Consider the following 21,846-nt stretch of genomic DNA (forward strand, 5'->3'; position numbering starts at 1 on the left):
CCCAGTTTTTTATTATTGTGAGTAAAGCTGTTTAAAGATATTTGTCCTTCAATAATTATTCTGCTAGCTGTACGTGGCACGTCACTGCATATGGAAATTTACAGGAAGCAGGAGTTTCGCACATTACTTTTCTATGGTAAAAACATGCTGCAAAAGTAATAACTTGTAAAGTAACTCTAATTAGTGAGGAAAACACAATTTTAACTATATGGTATTCACTAAATCAAAGCCCACTACAAACTGGGGGGGAAGATTCCAATATTAAATGTTAGATCTGTTAACCATAATACAGAGTTATAATGAACATCCCTATGGTATGGGGGCTACATTTTAAATCTACTTGTGTGGAATTGCGGAGGACTAAGAGCAGTAACTCAATGAAAATTGACAAGTCATAAGATTGAAAGTAAATTACATTAATAACTTTATTTTGATACCCCATTCTGATGCCTGAATTGAATAAAAAATCTATTTTGTGTTAAGTGGCAGGTCTGCAAAGAAACTGTGCATTAACCCCTGATATACAATGCTAGGATTAGGTACTGCATGGGCTTGTGTTCTTAAATAATATATATACAAGGAATGAGTTAAAACCCAAGTCCTAACAGGTAGGTTGTCAAACTTTGCAGCATCTTTTGAGATGCTTCTGTTTCCCTTCTCAGAAATTGTCAGTTTTCACAGTGCTGGGTGGGAGTTTGGCCTGAGAAGGACCAGCACACAGGACAGAGGTGTCTCACCCAGCCCTGGTGGCACTTGCTGCTGTGCAGGGAGTCAGTGACACATTCCCATCATGATGCCTCATTAACTGGGGAGATCCTGCATCCTGGAAGGAGCAGAGAACATGATCTGTCCCAGACAATGTGCAATATCATCTGTAATGCTGGGCCACATTTCTTACCCAGTGAAAAACAACGTTAGAATTAGACATGGTTTTTTATCAGCCACAAATGAGTTAAAGAATAGGAACAGAACAATTCTAAATGCAGAGAAATATTTACTACTCCAGTGTCTGAAGAAATCAGCAGTGATAAAAAGGAAATACCACAAAGGGAATGCAAAACAGCTTAGTTGGGCTCTGAAAAACAAGTGAGTAGTCTTTAAATTTGCCTCTTTAAACTCGTCCAAATGTTTTTCTGTATTTTTGGGCTTTGGCCTTTGGAGAGTGGGGGGAAAGAATAATGTAAATGCCAAAAGGAGCTGGACAAAAAGTAAGCTTTGTATCCTATCTATGAGAATCAGACGATGTGTGTCATGCAAGTTATTACAGTCCCAGTCTACAGTCCTGCCCTGATGGGAATCAGCTTTGACAGCAGCACAAAGCAGAGGTTTAACTGACAGCACACACAGCACATTTGCGAGTCATAACGCCACAGTTTAATGACTGACGCATGTGGGAAGCTAATTCGGATTTTTTTTTCTTGAATGGGATAAATGAGCATCCAGTTAATACCAATCATGAATTCAAGCCATGTGACAAAATTGATGCTACATACCCTGTTCTTGTTTTGCATATTCTGCAAACTGAGCTGCAGGAAAAGAGCCAGGAGAGAAAGTTCATCCTGCTTTCTGACACATCCACCAATTGCAGCTGAATGCATCCAGCTTGCTGCTGTTGTGTTCACAAACTAATTACCCTTTCTCTGTTAAATAGCCTAAGAATTACAAATTGTATGCCTGTTTTGAGAAAAAGTACAGGTTGAACAAGCAGACGTAGTATAAATAAAATATTTATATAAAAATAGTCTCTTACAAAATATACTCTCTTATCCTATGGTTGATTTTTCCAAAAGATGGAATTTTGTCTGGATTTTCTTATTTTTAGACATATTCCAAACAGGATTTTATTAATGTTTCTTTCTTTAATTGAAGAAAAAAAAAAAAAAAACAAAAGGCAAAACTGGTAAAGATCTGTAACCCCTACCACTTTTGTTCCAGACAACTAGCAGCAAACAGGAGGAAACAAACAAACAAAAACCCCCAAATACAGTGTGTTTGTGTATGTACATATATATAAAGACATCAGCTTTTGTCCTTAAACATCCAGTACTGTAGAACATATCCTGCAAGTCCAACTAATAGAAATATCCTAGTCAAGAATAATATGTACAGCTCCAGTGTTTCCTTGCTGATCCTACAAAATTATTCCACAAAGAAAGCCAGCTATCTACTTTAATTGCAGAATAGTTCCAGAAAGGTCGGTAAAGTTCTTCTTTTAATTAAATAAATTAATATTAGTTTTATCTGAATAAATTGTTAAATATTGTTATTATTATGCCCAAGTGTCCCAAATCCCTGTGCTAAAATCTGCAGCTCACACACACACGAGAAAGGCAGATAAAGCAGTGTCTACAGAACCCTTCCACAGTTCCTCTTGCTGCAGCAAGTGCTGTGACGTGGAAAGATGGGCAAGACCAGCAGAATGTTTTCACGAGTGTGGATAAATCTGTGTTATCCACACACTGCCAGGGCAATTCACGGTGAGGCTCTGTCCATCCCATCCTGTGCAAAGCCCTTCTGTAGGGATTTTCCCCCTACCCCTCCCTGCTCCTCGTACACAGAGGTGTTTGAGCACCTCTTTCCCAAACAAGAGCTGTTGCCAGCCCCAGAGATGCCTCCCTGGCCGGTGTCTCTGCAAGGCAGCCAGTGCTCCCTCCTCACTGAGGTGATCCTTTCCTCTCTCCTTCATGTCTCTGGCGGCCCGGGGAGGGGTTTGCTTGGTTTTGTTTCTTGGCTGACTTTATAAGAGTCTGAAATGTGTATCCACATAAGCAACCAAAGGTGAGGAGAGAAGAGAGGGCTCCGTGGGTGAGCATCCCGGGGGAGAGCAGCTCTTCCCGCAGTTCCATCAGTGCATGTGCAAATGTATCCAGGCCGGGAGCGGCCGGGCAGGCTCACTTACAGGTGTACACCTCTGTCCTCTCGCTGCACGTGTTGCATTTCACGTAGCAGCACCAGTGGAACTTGCAGTTGCACTGCCACACGCGGGAGTACTGGTGGGTGTTGTAGCCGCGGCCGCAGCACATGAGGTCGCAGCCGTTGGACTGCTGCGCCGTCTTGTTGCACATGCGGCCCTGCGTGCCCACGCTGCCCGTCACCGGGTCCTCCTCGCAGTAGTTGGGCGATTTCTCGATGTACACCAGGTCCGTGTCCATGGGCTTGCGGTACGAAAGCGGCTTCTTGATCTTGAGGAAGGTGGGGCGCTTGTTGCGGCTGGCCCTGACGGGCTCCACCTGCACGGCCTCGTTGTACTTGTCCTTGAGGATGTAGCCCAGCTCCCGGAACTTGGGCAGCGTTGTCCAGCAGGTTTTAGTGGTGCAGGACCCCGAGACCCCGTGGCACTTGCACTCCAACTTCATGTTTTCCTCCAGGATCTGTGGTCAGAAGAACAAACAAGGATGCATTAATAGCAGGGCTGTCAGAGGGACACTGCCTGGGTGACGCTCAGGGATGGGTGTGCTGCCACCACACACAGGACACGCTGCTGTCCCAGGCAGCAAATGCTCATCAGTGTGACCCAGTTCTGCCTGCAGAGCTGATTCCCTGCCTACCCTGTGAGTTCAGCAGGGAGGATAACTCTGCCTAACTCCACAGCCGAGGGACCAAAGCTGGAATGGGACCCTCCTCAGGCACAGCTTTTCTCCAACAGGATTGCCCAGTGCCTGACACTTTCCTTTGGAAGTTATCAATCCTCATCTTCTCTTCCACCTTCACATCCCCTGAAACTCTGTCCTTCTATCTTCTCCTGCTGTTTACCAGCCCAGTCTTTGCCAAATAAAACTGGAGTCCAGCTTAGTTCCAGCTCTGAGTCCTGGGCCCTGCAGCTGACCCCAAGCAGCAGTGACGTTGGGATAATGCAAGCAAACACACCTAATTCCAGCAATTAATTTCCCACTGTCTTGTACTTGAAAGAGGCCACAATAATTTTGATGATGAAACTCTGCCTAGCCTGGCAGAGCCCAGCACTGGAAAGCCCAGGCAGAGGGATTATCAGGGCTCAGGGAGTGGTCACATCATTTTTTCCCTGAGAAAACCCAGCTGATCCATGCAGCTCCAAACCTGGGCAGCCGGTCAGTGATATGGAAATTGGAATTAACCCTTTGTTACAGCCTCTCTCTTCAGCTTGGGGTGTTTGGAAACAGCAGACACTCTCACTGGCCATTTTCAGCAGACAACAGCAGCCTGCACTGAAGGAGCCAGGTCCAGCTCCTCGAGCCTAAATCCTCACTGTGAGCTGGGGGAGCAAGGACAGAGCACTGACCCAGAGGAAGGTCCCTGCCCATGGAAGGAGGGACAGAATTAGATGAACTTTAAGATCTCTTCCTATGCAAATCATTCCGTGGTTCTGTAATGTTTTGGTTCTATGAAATAGCTTTATTTTTGTTTTAGTCTAGGAGCAGATTGTCAGCACATGTGGTCTGAAGACAGGATCACAACCCCCAAAAGCACAGGTCCAAGCCTTTGACACAAGTGAACTCAGCACATGCTAGGTCACATTTTGTGCTACTGATTTTAAATCAGCTTTTCATGCAAACAATCTAATGACTGCCCTAAAACTCAGATGTGAGAAAATTCCATATTCTGATCTACATCTTAACTTCTGCTCAAGCTTTGGCTTTATCTTGTTATCTTGAGTTTCTCTCTCAGCCACTGCATACTTCTTTTATTGCTCACTCATTCATAAGGCAGGACACTTGGAAGATAGATGAGGAGATGGAAAAGGAGTTATAGCACAGAAACCGGAAAAATAACATAAATTCCTTTAGCCTCATTTGTACCTTTTTAAAAGCTCTCTTTTTTGAAATTGAAACTAGCCAGGGATACATTTCTCAACCTTGATTCAATCACTGCTCTTGTAGAAGGCCTGACATCCCAGTAAGATGTTCAAACTTGCAACAGAGTATTTCCAATCTGCCACGAGGATGCGCCAAATTGGCTTGGAACACGAACACACAACACATGGTGTGCCACCTACCTGGGCAGGGCTGTGCCCTGGAGTAAAAAGTAGCCTAAAATTGCCTTTTGGTTTGTTTCATTACCATCCCATCTAGAGCCAGCAGGGTCTGAGGGATGGGGCTCCTTGGGAAGGGATGGGGCTCCTTGGGAAGGGATGGGGATCCTCGGGAACGGATGGGGCTCCTTGGGAAGGGATGGGGGCTTGGGAAGGGATGGGGGCTCAGGAAGGGATGGAGGCTCCTTGGGAAGGGATGGGGATCCTAGGGAAGGGATGGGGGGCTCCTTGGGAAGGGATGGGGGCTCCTTGGGAAGGGATGGGAATCCTTGGGAAGGGGTGGGGGCTCCTCAGGGCGGCCTCATGCCCTGGGCTGGGCTCCTGCCCCAGCCCCAGCCCCCGCCAGGCCCTCCTCTGCAGCTCTCAGCCCAGCCTGGCCACAGGCACTCAGGGCTAAAAAGTCTTTTGAACAGAAGTTTGAGCAACACCAGCTGAGCCCCAGTGCCAGGGGCCCTTCCTAGAGGTCAAAAAACACCTGGAAGGGGATGGGAAGGAGCAGATGGGTGAGAAAGTTCTGCCTTATTGTTCTCTCTCCCGTTCATTGTTTCTGAATTTTTTAAGGTTTACTGGCCCCCTCTCCCTTTCTCTCTGCTCTTGCCAGAGGTGCCAGAGGTTCCAAACTCTCTGCTGGAATCTCCCTGGCACATCTGCCTCACCTGTGTCCCCTCCAGACCTGCCTCCTCTAACCCACCCTCTCCACCTGAGGCTCACACCCCTCTTGTTGCTTCTGTCCTTGCACACAAACCCATCCTTCTCTCTGGGCTTTCAGGGCCATGTCCTGCAAATCCAGCAGGGCTGAACTGGCTCCACAGCCTGCAGAAATGAGGCTGCATGGGACTGGAACTGCCTGGCCTCAGCAAAAGCAAACCTGCAGGGGTGATTTGATGGTTGTACTCTGATAGAGGTGCTTGGACTATTTGTTTTACATTAAAATATGTGGATGATGGCATTTTAATACTATTACATTATTCCAGTACCCTCTGATGAATCAGTGCCTGTAATACGGGATTCTCTGGGTAGGGACACAGACCAGTCTTTTCCTTGGTTTCTGTGAGCCAAAAGCAGCACCCTTCCCTTAAAACTCTGTCTGTGTTAAAGCATTCTTCACCTTTTATTTCAGGATTTGTTTCTTTGAAGGAATTATGCAGCAGCTCATACTTCTTATATCAGATTTAAACTTTAGGTGTGTTACAGACTGACTTTTCCTAAAATGTAAGAGCATGGCGAGCACAAAATTTCAGATCCCATGTTTCTTACCAAGTGACCATCTCCAGCTCCACCAGCCATGGGAAGTAAATCTGTATGCACCAGTGGGTGCTCTGAACTGGATGAAATGCAGACAAGGAGCTGCAGTTCTTTTAGCTTTGTCCACTTTTTCTTTGAGCTCCTACAGAAAACTGTCAGTACTTGTTTCTCCCTCTGTCTCCCTTTGCCATTTGCCTCTGGGAAATAGTTTGTGTGGGGAGAGCTGGGCTGGCTCTCCCTGCTGATGTTATCTCCAGATGCACCACCTCTGGGCACTGCTATTGCTTGCTCTCCCCCTTTAGCTTTGCAGGGAATGTGTGGGATGGCCATGGCAGGGTGGCAGCAGCAGCCCAGGAGCTGCAGGGTCTGTTTCAGCTCCATGTGGTTCTTCAGCCTGATGGGGCTGTTCCAGCTCCATGGCCCTGCAGCCTGGTGGGGCTGTTCCAGCTCCATGTAGTCCTGGTGCCTGGCTGGGGCTGTTCCAGCTGTTCCAGCTGTTGCAGGCTCAGCCAGGGCTGTCCCACCCTGCTGGGGGACCCATGGAGAGCTGGCTCTGTGCCTGGCATGCTCAGACACAGCACTCACACCCACACAGGGCTTCTCCCAGCCCAGAGCCTGTCCCCAGTCCCTCAGTGGTGTCAGTCTGTCCCCAGTCCCTCAGTGGCTTCAGTCTGTCCCCAGGGCTGGGCTCCCAGCACCAAAGCAGCTGAGCTCCCCAAGGACCCCACTCGTGGGGTCAGGACTGCCCAGCCCCAGCTCAGCCCCAGCTCTGCAGCCCTTGATGCCAAAGCTGTGCTCAAGGACCTAAATCTCACATCTGGAGATCATCCCACCTGCAGCAGGATTCCCATGGGATCAGTGCAGGGCCAGGCACCAGAATAACCCCAGCCCCAGGCTGCATCTGCAGCCCAGGTAATTAATTAGCAATTAGTGGGACACTGACTCCTGCCCACCAAGGCCATGGTCTTGCCTAATTTTGCCTGATATCAGCCTGCCTGGGTCAGGCAATTACTGTCTCCTGCTAATGCCTGCACCTTCACTAAAGGTCAAGGAAGGTGTAAGTATTGGAAAATTAGTGAGATTTTTGCTCCAGAGAAGAACATGGCAGGGCTTGGAGAGGGCCATGGGGAGCTGCCCCTTTGAGCTGGTGGAAGGTGAGGATTGCTGATTGATATTATTACAGAGGCAACTGCAGCTCCTTAAATAAGACAAAGCTCCTCAAACTTTGGGAATAATGTTGAGATACATTTGTTTTGCTATTGGAAAGATTCATTAAATAAAAAGGATGTTTTAAGCTAATAAAATAAAGCCATGCCTTATTTAGTCTTTCACCAAAATAAGGTGAGAACCAAATCATGTGTAGCATGAGCCCAGGAAATGGCAAGGGCACTGGGTGGATGTGTAGCACTGACTGGACAGACAGCAAAAGGACCATGTCTCTTAAAGCTATTGGGAAATGTCTCTGCCACTTGGTTTATCCAAGTGTGAGATTCATCTCAAAAGGATGCTACTGTTTAGGTAACTTGCAGGACTATTCTAGCCCCAAAGCTCTGAGGGCAATACAAGTGACACCTAGCGCTTTTTGATTGAGAAAAGGAAAGAACAAGAGAGACCACAAAAAAAAAAAAAAACAAAAAACAAAAACCCTGCTGTCAGAGACAAATCCTATGGAATCTTAAATAAATTTAGAAACTGCATAAAAGCCACTCAAATGCAAGTTTAAAATTAGCAAAGGCATAGTTAAACAGGAAAGATGGAAACTATTCCCATCAGTGGATGGGCACTGGTTACAAGAACTGGGCTGCTGTCAGATCTCTTCTGTAGGAGCACATTTTGCACTGACTCCTCTGCAAACTGACTGGGGTGAGCTTGGGAAGGACTGTGTCCCACAGAGTGACTCATTCCAGACAGTCTTTGATACCTCATCTCATGAAGATCTTATTAAGCACAGCCAAAAGATGGGTTTTTTTCTCATGTTTTTGATAAGTAAATCCGTGCAAAAGAATATCTGAAGTCAGTATCAAACAACTTTGCTCCGGAACACCACGAGCTGTGACTCTCCCAGAAATCCTGCTACCCCAGGCAGGCTGAACCCTTCTTGTCATGACAAGAATTTTTGTGTTTTACATAACAAATGAGCAGGGAATCACCACAGCACATCAATCAAACCACCTTTGCACTTTCCTTGGAATTGGTGTCTCAGGAAAATTGGGGAACCTGCTGGTCAGAGCGCTGGTTATGCATGAGCCAGGAGCATTCTGATAAATGCTGCAAACACCACAGCTGGCTGGGATTTCACCACCAGCCACCTTCACTAAGGGATATCCTCTTTTAAAGAGCAGAAAAACTTTTTCCAGGTTTGAAGTCATGACACCCTGAAAAATGAAGGCCTCAGAAATTTTATACTCTCATAAGTTCAATCTTTTTTTGTCCTATTTCTGACCTTTCTCTATGCCACCCAAAGCAGGAGATTCCTTTCATTTCTTGTGTGCCCTTTACAGGATTTCATATTTATTTTATACTTTCTGCCTGAAATATTAGTTGCCCTTTACTTCATCTTTATAAAAAAATGATTATAAGGTGGAATTATCTTTGAAATGCAGCTTCTGTCTCCCCAGTGTGTCAAAGAAGCAAAGAACAAGTATTAGTGAGAATTTCTGCATGGTCCCAGTGCTCACACAATGCTGCCAGCACGTGCAAACAGAATGAGATGTGATCCTCTCTCCCTGGGCAGGTTGTGTTGTTTAAATCACAGAGCTGGAGCCCTCCAGGCTCTGCCTAACACTGAGCAGAATAGCAAATGAACAAGAGCAGGACCAGTAAAAGCTGAGAGGAATGCAGCAAAAAATATTTTCTCCTGCATATTTTTCTTATACTTCTGATAACCTCCGTGACTTGCTGTAGACTAAATCAATTTATCACCACTTCTGGGTGCAGAAAGTAAATTTCACTGAATGCTTTTATAGTTGTTATTTTTGAAGAATAGCTGAACTTGGGACACAAAGAACATAACTGGTTTCAAAAGGTGAGATTTAATGAGATGGATTCTCACACCACCTAATTAATGCTCTTCTCAAACATAAGGCCTGGCCCTTGTTGCCTTTTCTCAAGCTGTAGGATTGCTCTGTGCAATAAAACAAGGTGTCACAATGCCTCAGGGCCACAGAAACATTCAGGGGGAAAGCCCTCTCACATCATCCAGCCCCAGCTGTGTCTGACCCTCATCTTGTCCCCATCCAGAGCCTGAGTGCCACATCCAGAGTGTCCTTGGGCACCTCCAGGGATGGGGACTCCAACCCTCCCTGGGCAGCCCCTGCTGATGTTTAACAATGCCTTCAGTGGAGAAATTCCTCCTGAGAATTCAATTCTTCCTCAGCTTTTGGCACTGAGGAGTCCTTCTAGGAGAGCACCTTATCTGCTCTGGGGATGCACTTCCACCCCAGCCCTCTTAGTTCCACAAAAGTAACTGTGCCCCTGGGGCCAGGCCCTCCTGCCTCAGCTGTCCCCAGGTGCTCCCTCTCCTCTCCTCTCCTCTCCTCTCCTCTCCTCTCCTCTCCTCTCCTCTCCTCTCCTCTCCTCTCCTCTCCTCTCCTCTCCTCTCCTCTCCTCTCCTCTCCTCTCCTCTCCTCTCCTCTCCTCTCCTCTCCTCTCCTCTCCTCTCCTCTCCTCTCCTCTCCTCTCCTCTCCTCTCCTCTCCTCTCCTCTCCTCTCCTCTCCTCTCCTCTCCTCTCCTCTCCTCTCCTCTCCTCTCCTCTCCTCTCCTCTCCTCTCCTCTCCTCTCCTCTCCTCTCCTCTCCTCTCCTCTCCTCTCCTCTCCTCTCCTCTCCTCTCCTCTTTTCTGTGTTTTCAGTGGTGCATTCAGTGCAAAACCTCCTCACCCACCCTTTCACAGGAAATGCTGTTAGAAAACTACAAATTTCAGCTGCAAATTCCCAAATTAATGCTTAGGTAGGTTTTACATAAAGACAGAGTCAGACAGCAGCATTTTCCCAGTATCTGTTGGATGTAGCTGGGAAATGAGGGATCCTGGTGTGGCAACTTTGTGTTTCTCAGCTTCTGATGACAAAGGCTCTCTATCTGAAAGGTGAGACCCCTCAGTTTATTGAGGGGTCACTGCTGTTCTGGATCCTGGGTACAGCTGCCTGAAGCACCATTTGCCTTTTGGTTCTGAGGGGTTTTCTATTTAAAAGAAAGGCAAATATTTTAACAGGAAAAAAAAATGGAAATAATTTGAAAACATAACTCTCAATGGGTTTGATAAACTACTTGTTTTTGAAAAGTAACTCTTGTGAGACACGTTATCACCTAGATTAGACTGGATCAATGCAGTGCCAAGTAAGTGTCATCGTGTAGGAAGTTTGAAGATCTGTCATAAAAAGGAACTTGGAAAAAATAGTTCCGAAAAAAATCTGATTTCTTTTAATGTGCTTTCTCTTATTATTATTAGAATATAGCTGAATTGTCTTAAAGAGATTCAACATCTGATTTTATATTCTATAATTAAATGAAAATGGGATTTCCTAGCCCCTTACTGAAATGGGATTGTGAGATTAAGGGAAAATTTATCTGGGATCATTACTTGCTGCTGTCCAAGCAAAACTGACACTGTGGACATGATGGATTTCAGCTTGTGAAATACTGAACAGTCTCGTTGTCTGGCCCACCTGAGCACTTTGTAGGATGAAGCTGAAATAGGCTGGGGATGGGGGTGGTGGCACAGAATTACAGATAGAGTTGTTGGTTCTGTTATCTAGCTTTCCTTCCCATCACTACATAAGTTTTCCACAGTACATATCTTCCTTTCCAAAAAGATACTGGAGAGAAGGTTCATGCCAGAAGTGAATAAAAGATGATGATTGAGGAGTTTTGGAAATGAAGAAACAGCATGGTGCTCACTGACACTAAGACACTAAGTTTAGAAAGAAAATGAGGCAACAATTTTTCTGCCTTTTGACATGCTACTCACATAACATTTCTTCTTAGGTCATATCTTCCCCCCTTACATTCTGGTCACCAAATAAAAATCACCCTAAAACACTGATACTTCCAATCAGGATTCTCGAAAATAGTGATCTGTGTGGTATTTTGCTATGTATTAAAAATGTCATGGATGTCCATTGTTAAAAACATCACTTTCCTTAATCCCTGCTTTACCCACAAGCCCATCCCTGCAGTCAATGGATGGATCAGAGCAGTGGAGGCAGTGAAACCCAACCTGAGTTTCTGCTCTAGGGTTTGATCTTGGGAAAGGGATCCTCACTCATTCTCTGGGCTTCTCAACTAAGATGGCAGTAAGAAGGTAATTGTGCTTGTAGTTTATGTTTTAGCATGATATTTCTGAAGAAAGGGGAAACAGCCCCAGTAAGAGGAACTGAATAGAATTATGTTCCTCAGTTTGGGTACACAATGAGTTAAACTCTTGGGGTTATTCAGACAAGGACGTCACTTCTGCCCCTTGCTTTGGGTTTTGTCATGGAGCCTGAGTCATTCTGCACATAAAAACCATGCAGGGAAAACAAGAAATGACACAAGTGGAATTTGTCCTCCAGCGGATTCACAGGGAGAGGAACGACCCAGGCCTGACTCATCTCCTGAAAGTCACCCTCTGTGGGACCCTCCCCAGTGCAGGGGAAGCTCTCCAGCGATGGTGCTGCCAGTAAAGGATTCTGTATAAAGAGCTGGGAGCCACCAGGTAGAGCATTTTGACAAATGCTGAAGCTGTCGAGAGGAAAGTTTGCAAAGAGTGATGGAAACCAAGAGAGCAGCCTGGCTGGTTCCAGACAAGTAATCAGGAAACACCTCTTGTGCTAAACTAACAAAGCCAGGTTAGGCTGGAGCATGAGCTGCACAATATTATCACTTCATGTTGCTTCCAAACATTCCCAACCAATAGCCACACACAGTTAATTACAGGTTCATTTGGTTGCATACCAAACTGTGAGAGTTAACCCTAGAGATGATGCTACAGAGGACATTATTCATCATGCTGAAAAATGTCTATAAATTTTAGTTCTCCAAGACAGTAGTTTTAGTTAAAAGGGATGTTTTTCCTTTCTATTGGCCTTTTTAGGTAATTTCAAAGTAATTCCCCATCAATTCTGCAGTACTGCCTTTATAAAAACACAAAGTTTCTTACCTCAACTTCTCCATTAACTCCTTCAGTCTAGAAAAAAACATGAGCCATGCTTGTATTTGATACAGAGAGACATATTTAAACTTCAGCCCTAACACTGTTCACAGCTCAGTAAATGGCACCGGAGAGGCACCCATGGCCTGCTCTGCCTGCCTGCCATTTGCTGATCTGGGAAGAGCACCTGAGCTACCTCACCCCCACTCCCATTCCCCTCCTTCCCCCAGCCCCACTGCTCCCCAGGGATAACACCTGGAGATAACAGGGATAGCCTGGGCTGTGGCACAGGCTCCAATCCCAGTGCCAGGGGTGGTTGTACCCTGGCTGGGATCTCACAGATTGGCACATCAGCCACAGCTGCTCAGGGAAGTGAGAGCCATTCCTGTTAGTTTAAAAGAAATGTCTCATTATTCCTCCAAATAATCTCCATGCAATCATGTTAGTTATTGGAAAGCAGGAGTTGGATCACAATGACAGAGTGTATATTGTGCACAGAGTTCCACACATTTTGTGTTTGCAATTCAAAATACTCATGTTGTCATCAAGTCGTAATTTTGGTGCTAATTGTAATATTACAAAGATGACTTTCTAATTAAGTTTAATCCATACGTGCTTTCCCCCTCCTTCTGCAGCTGGGGCAATGGGTTCACACTTTCACGTTTTCAGATAGCTCCCATTTCTCAGAGATAAGATCCTACCAGCAGAGCCTCTCTCTGCAGCCCCACAGCTGCCAAGAGCAGCACGCCCAGACCCAGCCAAGTATTTTAACAGGGATCTTCTGGCCTGTTCTCCATGAAAATTTGCTCCTATGCAGAAGAAAGTGGAATTTCCTAAATGTCTGTGTAATGCTGAGTGCAACCTGAGCACAGGGTGCCCAGGGAAGCTGTGGCTGCCCCTGCATCCCTGGCAGTGTCCAAAGCCAGGCTGGGACTGGGTGGGTTTAAGGTCCTTTCCAACCCCAACCACCCTGTGATTCTGTGATTGCACCATTTTGAGCAACAGTTGAAGCTTTTGTCTTACAAAGGAATCAGATGCTAACAGAATTCACTTGGGGTGTGCTGGGTGGTTGGATGGGTTCCCTGAGCCAGCTCACCCAGTGCTGCTGCTTCTCCTGGACTGATCTACCTGCTCACCACTCACACACAAGCTCAGCAGCAGCAGCAGCAGCCTGCAATGCCATTGATGGTTCCTCTTTACAAGCCATGCACAAGTGAGTCTTCACCTTGAGATGGATGTTTTTAACAAAGGGTTAACCAGTTGCTCCAGCTCTCCAGTTCAGAAGGCCACAAGATGCCTGGAACAGAGCTGAACACCAGTCCCACCAGTACATGAAGCACCAGCTGAAGAAACCATGCATGTCCATAGTGCACCTTCAGTGTATTAATCTGGTCTCAATTTTATAAATCCCTCATTAAGGTAGCTTAATATAAAGCAGAAGTCTGTTGCATCAAATGAAACAAATATCTCAATGCTAAGGTATTCCTTAGCATAGTTATTCAAATCTACAGTTTTCTAGAAAATATTTTAGGACTTTGACTACACCTTTCAATCTAAATTTACACTAAGTACAGCAAGGCAGACTTCTCAGGTCGATTCCCTGGGAAAGCAAAAAAGCAAAGCCTAAGCACTCACTTGGTGTCTGGCTTCCTTCTGCCTTCTCATTTCCCACTGGAAATTTCAAAGTAAATTCAGCTAAATATGACAACGTGTAGATATATTGAAAGAAACTTCTGTGAAGTCTTAACCCGTGTTTTTTGGACACATTCTCTTGACTCCTTGTTGCACTTCTTTATTTCCAGGCTATTGTGCCCTCTGGATGGTGAATTGTTCTATGCTTGCAGGGTTTATCCAGCCAAACACAACGGTGTGTTCTGGGGCTCAGGAACATCTCCTGGGGGAGCAGCTCTGTCCCCTCGCTGTGGGTGGGCTCATTTCTAGGACAGGATCTGGAATGCTGCAGGCAAGGCTGGTGCCCAGCAGCCTGCTCCCAGGAGAGCCTGGCTGGAGCTCCAGGATGGAGCAGCCTCACATCTGGGGTCCAGGCCATGCCATGGCATTCCTGCTGCTGGGCTCAGGGACACCCTTCAGGTGCAGCTCCCTTTCAAGCACCAGAAGGCTTGGGCTGGTTTCAATAACCAGCACTAATTCCAATTAATCCTGGTGCCTTCTGGCACTAATTGGGCATGAGAGCCAAGCATCCTCCCTGCAGTTCCCTGAAACCTTTCTGCCCTTCCATAGCTCAGTTCTGCATCCTGCCAGTACCAACAGGCCTTGTCTGTGTCCTTGGACTAAAAGGCTGTTCTTCATTCATTGATTTTTTAATTGTTTACTTCAAAATACCTGGAAACTCTTTCCATTAAAGCAAAAGTCTGTTCCATTTGTACAGCACATGCTGGCAATTATTTCTCTTGGTGAGTATTCAGGGCTTCATGAGCTCAGAGTTTTTTGCCATCACGTGTTAATGACAAGGTTTGAACCAAACCCTGGTTTAACTTTCAGTTTTACCAAAACCTCTGCTGAGTTACAGGCTCAGCTCAGGTAACTGAGTTCATGCTCCTGACTCATCACTGAGGCTCTTGGAAATATTCCTGGAGATACTTTCAGCTCAGGCTCAAGAGGTCTGGGCTGTAACTGCAGAGGATTCCAGTTTCACACAGCATGGGGTACAGATCCTGCCCCACATCCGAGTCCTGCATTGGATTTGTCAGAGATTTAGTGAATGAGGCTGCACACTGGGAGATCTCCACCAGAAGAACACTTCATGTATAAACACAGCCTGATTCTGCATTAAAAGTGGTCTCAGTGAACTGGCCTAACCATTGGTTTCCTGCTGACTTGCCCAACACCAATGTTCTTTGAGTTTTGCTAAAGTGTGGATATGGAAGATCCCAGTATCAGGCAAGGAAATCAGTCTTGAACTTGGAAAGCTGAATTTCCAGTGTGACAAATGCCAACTGGAAGAAACAGAACAGTTCTCAACTGCTGCTTCTGAATTTTTTTTCAAAAACTTGGGCCAAAATTCAGGTATGAAGCTCAAAAATCTCAGATTCTGATCTCAACACAACATCAAAGAGCACAGGTTAATAAAAACATGACAAGACAGGACAGCCAAGCTCATAGGTCACAGTTAAGGTTAACAGGTGCTGATTTTTTTCTTGCAACTCTTCATAGAGTTACAGAATGGCTGGAAGGGACCTTGAAGCCCATCCTGTTCCAGCCTCTCAGGTCTGGTTTTTTTTTCCATGACCAGGATAAGTTTTACAACCCCCAAACACAGCAGGTATCTGCTGTGGCAAGATTGTGCTGTGTGAAAGCTGCATATGCTTCAAATCATTAATGTTGTTCTGCAACAGGAGAGACACCAAGGACTCTGTCAAGGCTCCAAAGGTGCTGAAAACCCTGGGAGAAGTGAATAATCTACACAGCACCTATTTTTGTCTAGGTGATATTCCCCTCTGAGCACTGAATAACAGGTGTGGTCCTATGGGAAGTGTTGCTAACTGTCCAAAGAGAAAGGCCAGATTAAATCAGAAATTGTCCAGAAACCTGTGACCTAACCAGTGGCTTTGCTGAGCAAATTAATCACCAAAGCAAGCATCTGATTATTGCCATTGTTAAAAGGTGCCCCCTATTAAATTTGGAATTTGAGATCTGTTATTTATGGAGAGAGGCTGGCCCTCAGTCCCAGCTCTCTGTCAGCAGCATGACAGACTGGCAGCTCCAGCAATCACACACATGAAATGCATGTTTTGCTCATAATGCCAGAATCCTCTAAAACTGCGACTCCAGGCGAGCGATAGCATTTATCATTCCCTAATCTCCAGTGTAAATCAGGAATTCAGTTTTCAACCACATGAGATATAGGAGGGAGCTGAAAGCCAAAATACAAGTAGGACCATGTATCACCATTTCTGATTAGCTGAAAGTGGAGGACAAGTGGAATGAAAATTCATTTTTGTGGATTACAGTTCTTGTGCAGTCCAATTCCCTCTCATAATTTAGACCAACATTAATGCTTCCTTTATCTTACTCTGGGCTGTTGAGAAGATGCAGAGCTTGTCTGTCAAGCTCGGACCTGCGTTAAGACTATTATCTAAAAAGTAGGAAAGCCATAAATACTGCTTTGATCCTTTCAAACACAAACAAAATGCTCTAAGGCTGCAAGGGACATGTATTTCTTTTCACACCTAGGAGGCTGCCCAGCAGAGCCTTGGGATGGAGCTGGATGGGATTTTGGAAGCACTCAGCTGCACCCTGTGCTCCCACCAGCCTCAATGGGAGCTTTCCCATTCAGTGAACTGGATTCATTCCAAACTCAGAGCTTGGCCTTTCTGGGAATCCTGCTGCCCCAGCCAACGAAGCTGCCAGGACAGACTCTGTGGCATTTAAGGCTCCTTTTCTAACTGCACTGAAGTACAGCTGGGTGCCAGGCCTTTGGAGGGAAGGCAGGGCCTGAGCACTGGGTGTACCTTGGATGGATGGAACTGGGCCTGGGTCCTTGGGTGCACACTCCTCTTTGCCCCCACAGCCTCATCAGAGGTTTGCCAGAAGATATTTTACACATTGTCTGGCCACAGTGAGGCACAAGCCCTGTGTGTGAATCTTCTCCTCAACATTCTCTGTGTGCCTGGTTTTAATCTGGGCCAGATATCGTACCAGGAGAGTTCCTAGGAGCCCCTCTAGGCACATCTGCTGCACCCAGCACCAGGTTTCCTGGCCTTGTAGAGCCAATATTTCTCTGTTAATGCTCCTGCTCTGAGTGGCAGTGTCGTGTGCTGTCCTGGCTGAGCATTCCTTGCAGGATGCTTTGGGCATGGCTCTCTCCAGCACAGGGGTGCCCTGGCCAGGCTGCAGGTCAGGGTCTGCCAAGCTGTCCTGGCACAGCCCTGACAGTGACAGTGGGTCTGGCAGAACTGTCACTGCCACTATCAACAAGGGGCACCATTCAGCTAGGTGTTGGAGGAGCGTCCCTAACATCAAGAATGGGAGTTTCTGAAAAGGAAAATGAGGAACATTTCTGTGCCCATGCCATAAAAACCACACCAAACCAAAAAATCCTACAACAAAGAGAAATAAATTGAAAAATGTGAAGTGCAATTGAAAAGACACTGCTAAATCCTGAACTCCAGGGAATGTGGCTGTGCTGCTGGTACTCCAATATCCCTTGCTTGCTGGTGCCAGGAGTATCAGGGCAGCCTCTCCCAGTCCTGCTGGGCTCTCTGAGACTCTCTGGAGTCTTCAGCAGCTGTGAGCAGCTCCAGGCACTGGAGCTTTATTCTAGTGGGTCCATGAGAGCAGTTCCTGCAGGTGGAAGGGCAGCAGGGCAGGTGTGGTTGTCTCAGCCAGCTGGGCTGTGTGCAGGCACTGCAGGGCTGCCTTACAGCAGCCACATCCCTGTGGAAGGAATCTCCTGCCTCCTCTGTGGCCCCCAGCTGTGCCTGCCAAGCAGAGCAGCATCCCTGGCCATCTCTTGGGAGCAGAGCTCCTGCCAGGAGCTGCTGGAATGCTGGGGTCCCTCTGCAAGACTGCTCTTCCCCAAGCAGGCCACTCCAGTGGGGCTGCAAGCCCACAAGCTGCACTCCCCTTTCACTGCATCTTTTCGTGTGCTTTAAGATTTAGCTCAGTCAGAACTATTAAATCTCCAGAATTTCAGGCCTATATTCAGAAAAATAGAAATATGATGTTGTTTGGCAGCCTCTTTTATCAGCCCTGTCTCTTTCCTAACATGATGCTCACAGTTTTTAAATTGTTCATCTGCTGGAGGCTGTGCTCTGTGCTGCTGCTGGTAGTCAGGTGAAAGGGTAGTTAAACAAAAAGGTATTTCGAGAGAGGTAGAATTAGCTGTCCCCTCCAGAGAGAGTTAATTGCAGTGCTGATTGCACACCCCACAAGAAGAGGAACATGTTCAGGAAGCCTCATGGCAGCAATGTCCTCCTGAGGTCAGAGGAGCAGCAAGTAAAGAGTCCCACAAGTGTGGCTTCCCAGGACACTTGGGAGAAGCCCTGAGCTCCTGCTTTCCTAATGCCACTGTGTCACTTAAGCCTTGCTGCAGTTTTCTACAGGATAAAACATTACACACGCCAGTCTGTTGTGATCCCTGCATGACCCATGCGGGGAACACCTCCTGGGTGCTCCCAGCTTTGCTTGCTCTCCGCAGCAGCTCTGTCAGGCACATCCTCCACATCCCCAGGAGCCTCGGAGCCGAAGGGGAAATCTGAAACACTCCTGATGCAGAGCATGGAGAGACATTGCAAAGTTGTGCACCTACACATGCCTCCAAAGAGAAATGCTGAATAAAAATCCACCTTGATGTGCTCTTGAAGGCAAAAGCCTTCTAAATGCAGCCTGTGCCCATGATTTATAACAATGACTCATAATATTGCATTATACTTAATATGATGTAACGCTGATGCAAGATGCCATTTGTGGAATTTCAATGTCACAGGGAAAAAGAGAGGAGAGAGCAGTCTGGTCATGTACCTTGCTATCAGAATGAAATGCTCACAGCCACAATGTGTTGAGCGTTTCAGTATCTACTTCGTTATTTTTTAGCAGGATAACTTGGAGAATAACATTTCTGTTTCCTGGAGTATAAATATCTTTCAGATATACATTATTGTGTTACTTACAGTAATTTAATCAACTTCATATTTGAGAAGACAAATTTGCTAACAGACAATTCAGTCTTGCAATTATACCCCCTCACATGGAAGTTTGCAGGGCAAATAAGGATTATGCCTTTAAATTAATTGAAGCTTTATCTCCCTTTTCTGACCCAACTGTTATGAATTCTCCTCCTGTTCTCACTGTACTGCTTGCTCCTTCCTGCAGTGAATCAGCACTTCAGGAAACACTAATTCAAAGAGGAAAGACACCCTAAACTCTGCTTCTGAAGGTCAGGAATCGCTGCTCTCCAGCAGGTTTGACAAATGAGGTGAGGCTCTGGGGCTGCTCAGGGCCAGTCTGGGGGGGTGTTGGTGACCCCAGCTCAGAACTCTGCCCCTGCCCTTCCAGCAGCCCGAGGAACTTGTGCTGTACCAGTGAGTCCTGCTGGGTTGTCCCCCAGACAGACAGACAGAGTCAGAGCCTGTCCCTCAGCGTGGGGAAAGCTGGCCTGGCTGCATTTGTGGTGGGAGCAGCTGGGAATGGCTCCTGTGCCCCTCTGCTCCCAGGGCTGCTCCTGCTGCATCCTGGGCGTGCCCCGGGGGTTTCCAGCACAGCACGACCAGAGCTGTTCAGCAGAGGAACAGGGATGTTCTCCACCTCTGACCTCTGAAATCCTCCACATCTGACACCCTCGCTTGTCTCATTTCCAGCAAGAGCTGACAGATTGAGGAATTGCAGAGTATCCTGAGCTGGAAGGGACCCTCAGGGATCACCCAGCCAACCCTGACCCTGCAGAGACACCCAACAATCCCACCCTGGGCATCCCTGAGAGCCTTGTCCCAAGGCTCCTGGAGCTCTGGCAGCCCTGGAGCTGTGCCCGTTCCCTGGATAGCTGTACCCCTGCTCTGACAGAGCTGTGCTCAGGATGTTCAGAGGCTGCTGCTGGCACCCCAGGGAGCACTGAGACATTGCCTAGGTAAAACAGGACTGTGAGAGGCTGCAAAGCCTTGACCTGAGGTCTCCCCAAATCCTGGATCAGGCTTTTCCTGGTGGCTCTCTGTGGGTTCCCACCCTGCAGTCCCTTCTGTGCCCAGTGCTCCCAGCAAGCCCAGCAGAACATTCTTACCCACCAAGATGGAATGGATGATTTTGTCAGTGGTTCTCAAGAAGACAACTCAATATTGATGGATCTGTGATTTCTAGAGTGCATCCTGAACCACCTGCAGCAGGTGTCACCTTGAAGAAGGAGTCTGTCACAGGTGAGCACCAGGTGAGTGGGCACAGCACAGTTTCACATTGCAAGCCAAAGAAGGAGAGAGGCTTTTGAACAGCATAGCAATGCCTACAGGTGCTGGTAAGAAATCAATAAGAATTGATTTATTTTTGGAAGCCTGGTAGGTGCCAGTCTGTCTCCCAAGTGCATAAATATCATCAAAACCTAGCCATGGGCAAGTGAAACAAGACAAGAATTTGTAGCCCAGAGGAAAGCCACCATGAATAGATTGTTTGGAGGCTGATAAGATCCATACTGCTCCAAAATGGAGTTCCACCTCACAACAAGGCTGTCTTTGTTGTGGAAGAGTCAGGTTGTGAGAGTCTTGGCATGCCAAATACCTGTAATGGCCTCCCCTGCCAATTGTCTTTAAATACTGTGATCTTTCACACAGGAGCAAAGCCTGAAAGAAATCTCTCTCGCAAAAACATCATTTGTTCTTTCTCTATGGGACAGCGGAGCAACAAGCCTCCCCTCAGTCCTTACTCTTTCTCTCCCCTTCAGATTTCAAGCAGAGATGTGTTCGAACAAAGATGGGTAATTTTGCTCTGTGAGGATGCAGGAAGAAGTGCAGAGCTATCTCCAGATCAGAGCAGTTCCTGAGCCTGCTGGAGAAATGGCAGATGGCCAGAGATAGCACAAACCACTGCTTTCCCAGATTACAATGAGGAGAGCTGAACCTTCCAGGCACAAGCTTCCAGGACAGCAAATTGTGCACAGAAAGGTGAGAAACACGAGGAGCCTGGCAGGGAGGCTGGGGAGGCTCCTGGAGCCGGCCTTCCCACAGCCACCTCCAGCACCAATGGCCCTGCTCTGCCCACACTCCATACTGGGGGATAACCGAGGTAAAAAATGCATCTTTTCTATTTCTCTGCATTTTTAAGCTTTGCTTTGGGGAAAAATTTCTGGCCAGCAGGCAGTTCCAGCCATGTTTGCAGTCTGGTGTAGGCTGCTGTGTCATTTCCTGGGAATCTTTTACTGCCAGCACCCATCAAATACAAGCAGACCTTTCAAGGAAGTAGCTGTGCCACAAAACTCCTCTGCTATTTTTTGTTTCACTGGGTCTATGCTTGTACAGCAGAGCAGACTGTGGGTGTTGGTGCTTCACCAAGCTTTTCAGAATGTGCCTTCATGCTACCAGAAGCTAAGTAATAAAGATCTCAGAACCATTCATTTTGCAAATATTAACGCTCAATTCTTGAGCTATTCTAAGAATTCAGGGTTCATTTTGCGGGGGTTGAAGCACAAGTTTTGGCACCACAGAGCCAGACACAGGCATTTGGGATACTACACAGAGTAAAACCCAGAATCTCACCTATAAAACTCCTACAGTAGCATTAAATTAAAGAAGGGTTAGGCTTTTGTTAGGGGTGGAAATGGCTTTTCTTCAATACAATCTGCCTGGCTCCAGCATAACTGGAGATGTCTCAGAGCCGACAGGTAATTACCACAACAAAAATAGCATCCACAAATTAACTGCTGCTCCCAACTTCCTTCTCCTATTTGCCTCTAAGTCACACTCACATGATGCTGGAATCAGGACTATTGCATAAGAGGAGGTAAAGGAGAGCTGAGGAAGCAAGG

At 46.7% G+C, this 21,846-nt stretch overlaps 1 protein-coding gene across 1 annotated transcript in view; it reads right to left on the bottom strand.

The window, feature by feature from the left end:
- Positions 1–395: 395 nt before the first annotated feature.
- WNT7A (Wnt family member 7A) overlaps positions 396–21,846 on the bottom strand; it is a 34,209-nt gene continuing 12,758 nt past the window's right edge. The window contains exon 4 of the mRNA XM_074550185.1: positions 396–3,371. Coding sequence (XP_074406286.1) covers positions 2,892–3,371 — 480 coding nt within the window. The 3' untranslated portion in view covers positions 396–2,891. The remainder of the gene's footprint in view (positions 3,372–21,846) is intronic.

The sequence above is a fragment of the Zonotrichia albicollis genome, chromosome 12 (genome assembly GCF_047830755.1).
Source record: "Zonotrichia albicollis isolate bZonAlb1 chromosome 12, bZonAlb1.hap1, whole genome shotgun sequence".
Classification (NCBI taxonomy): Eukaryota; Metazoa; Chordata; class Aves; order Passeriformes; family Passerellidae; genus Zonotrichia; species Zonotrichia albicollis.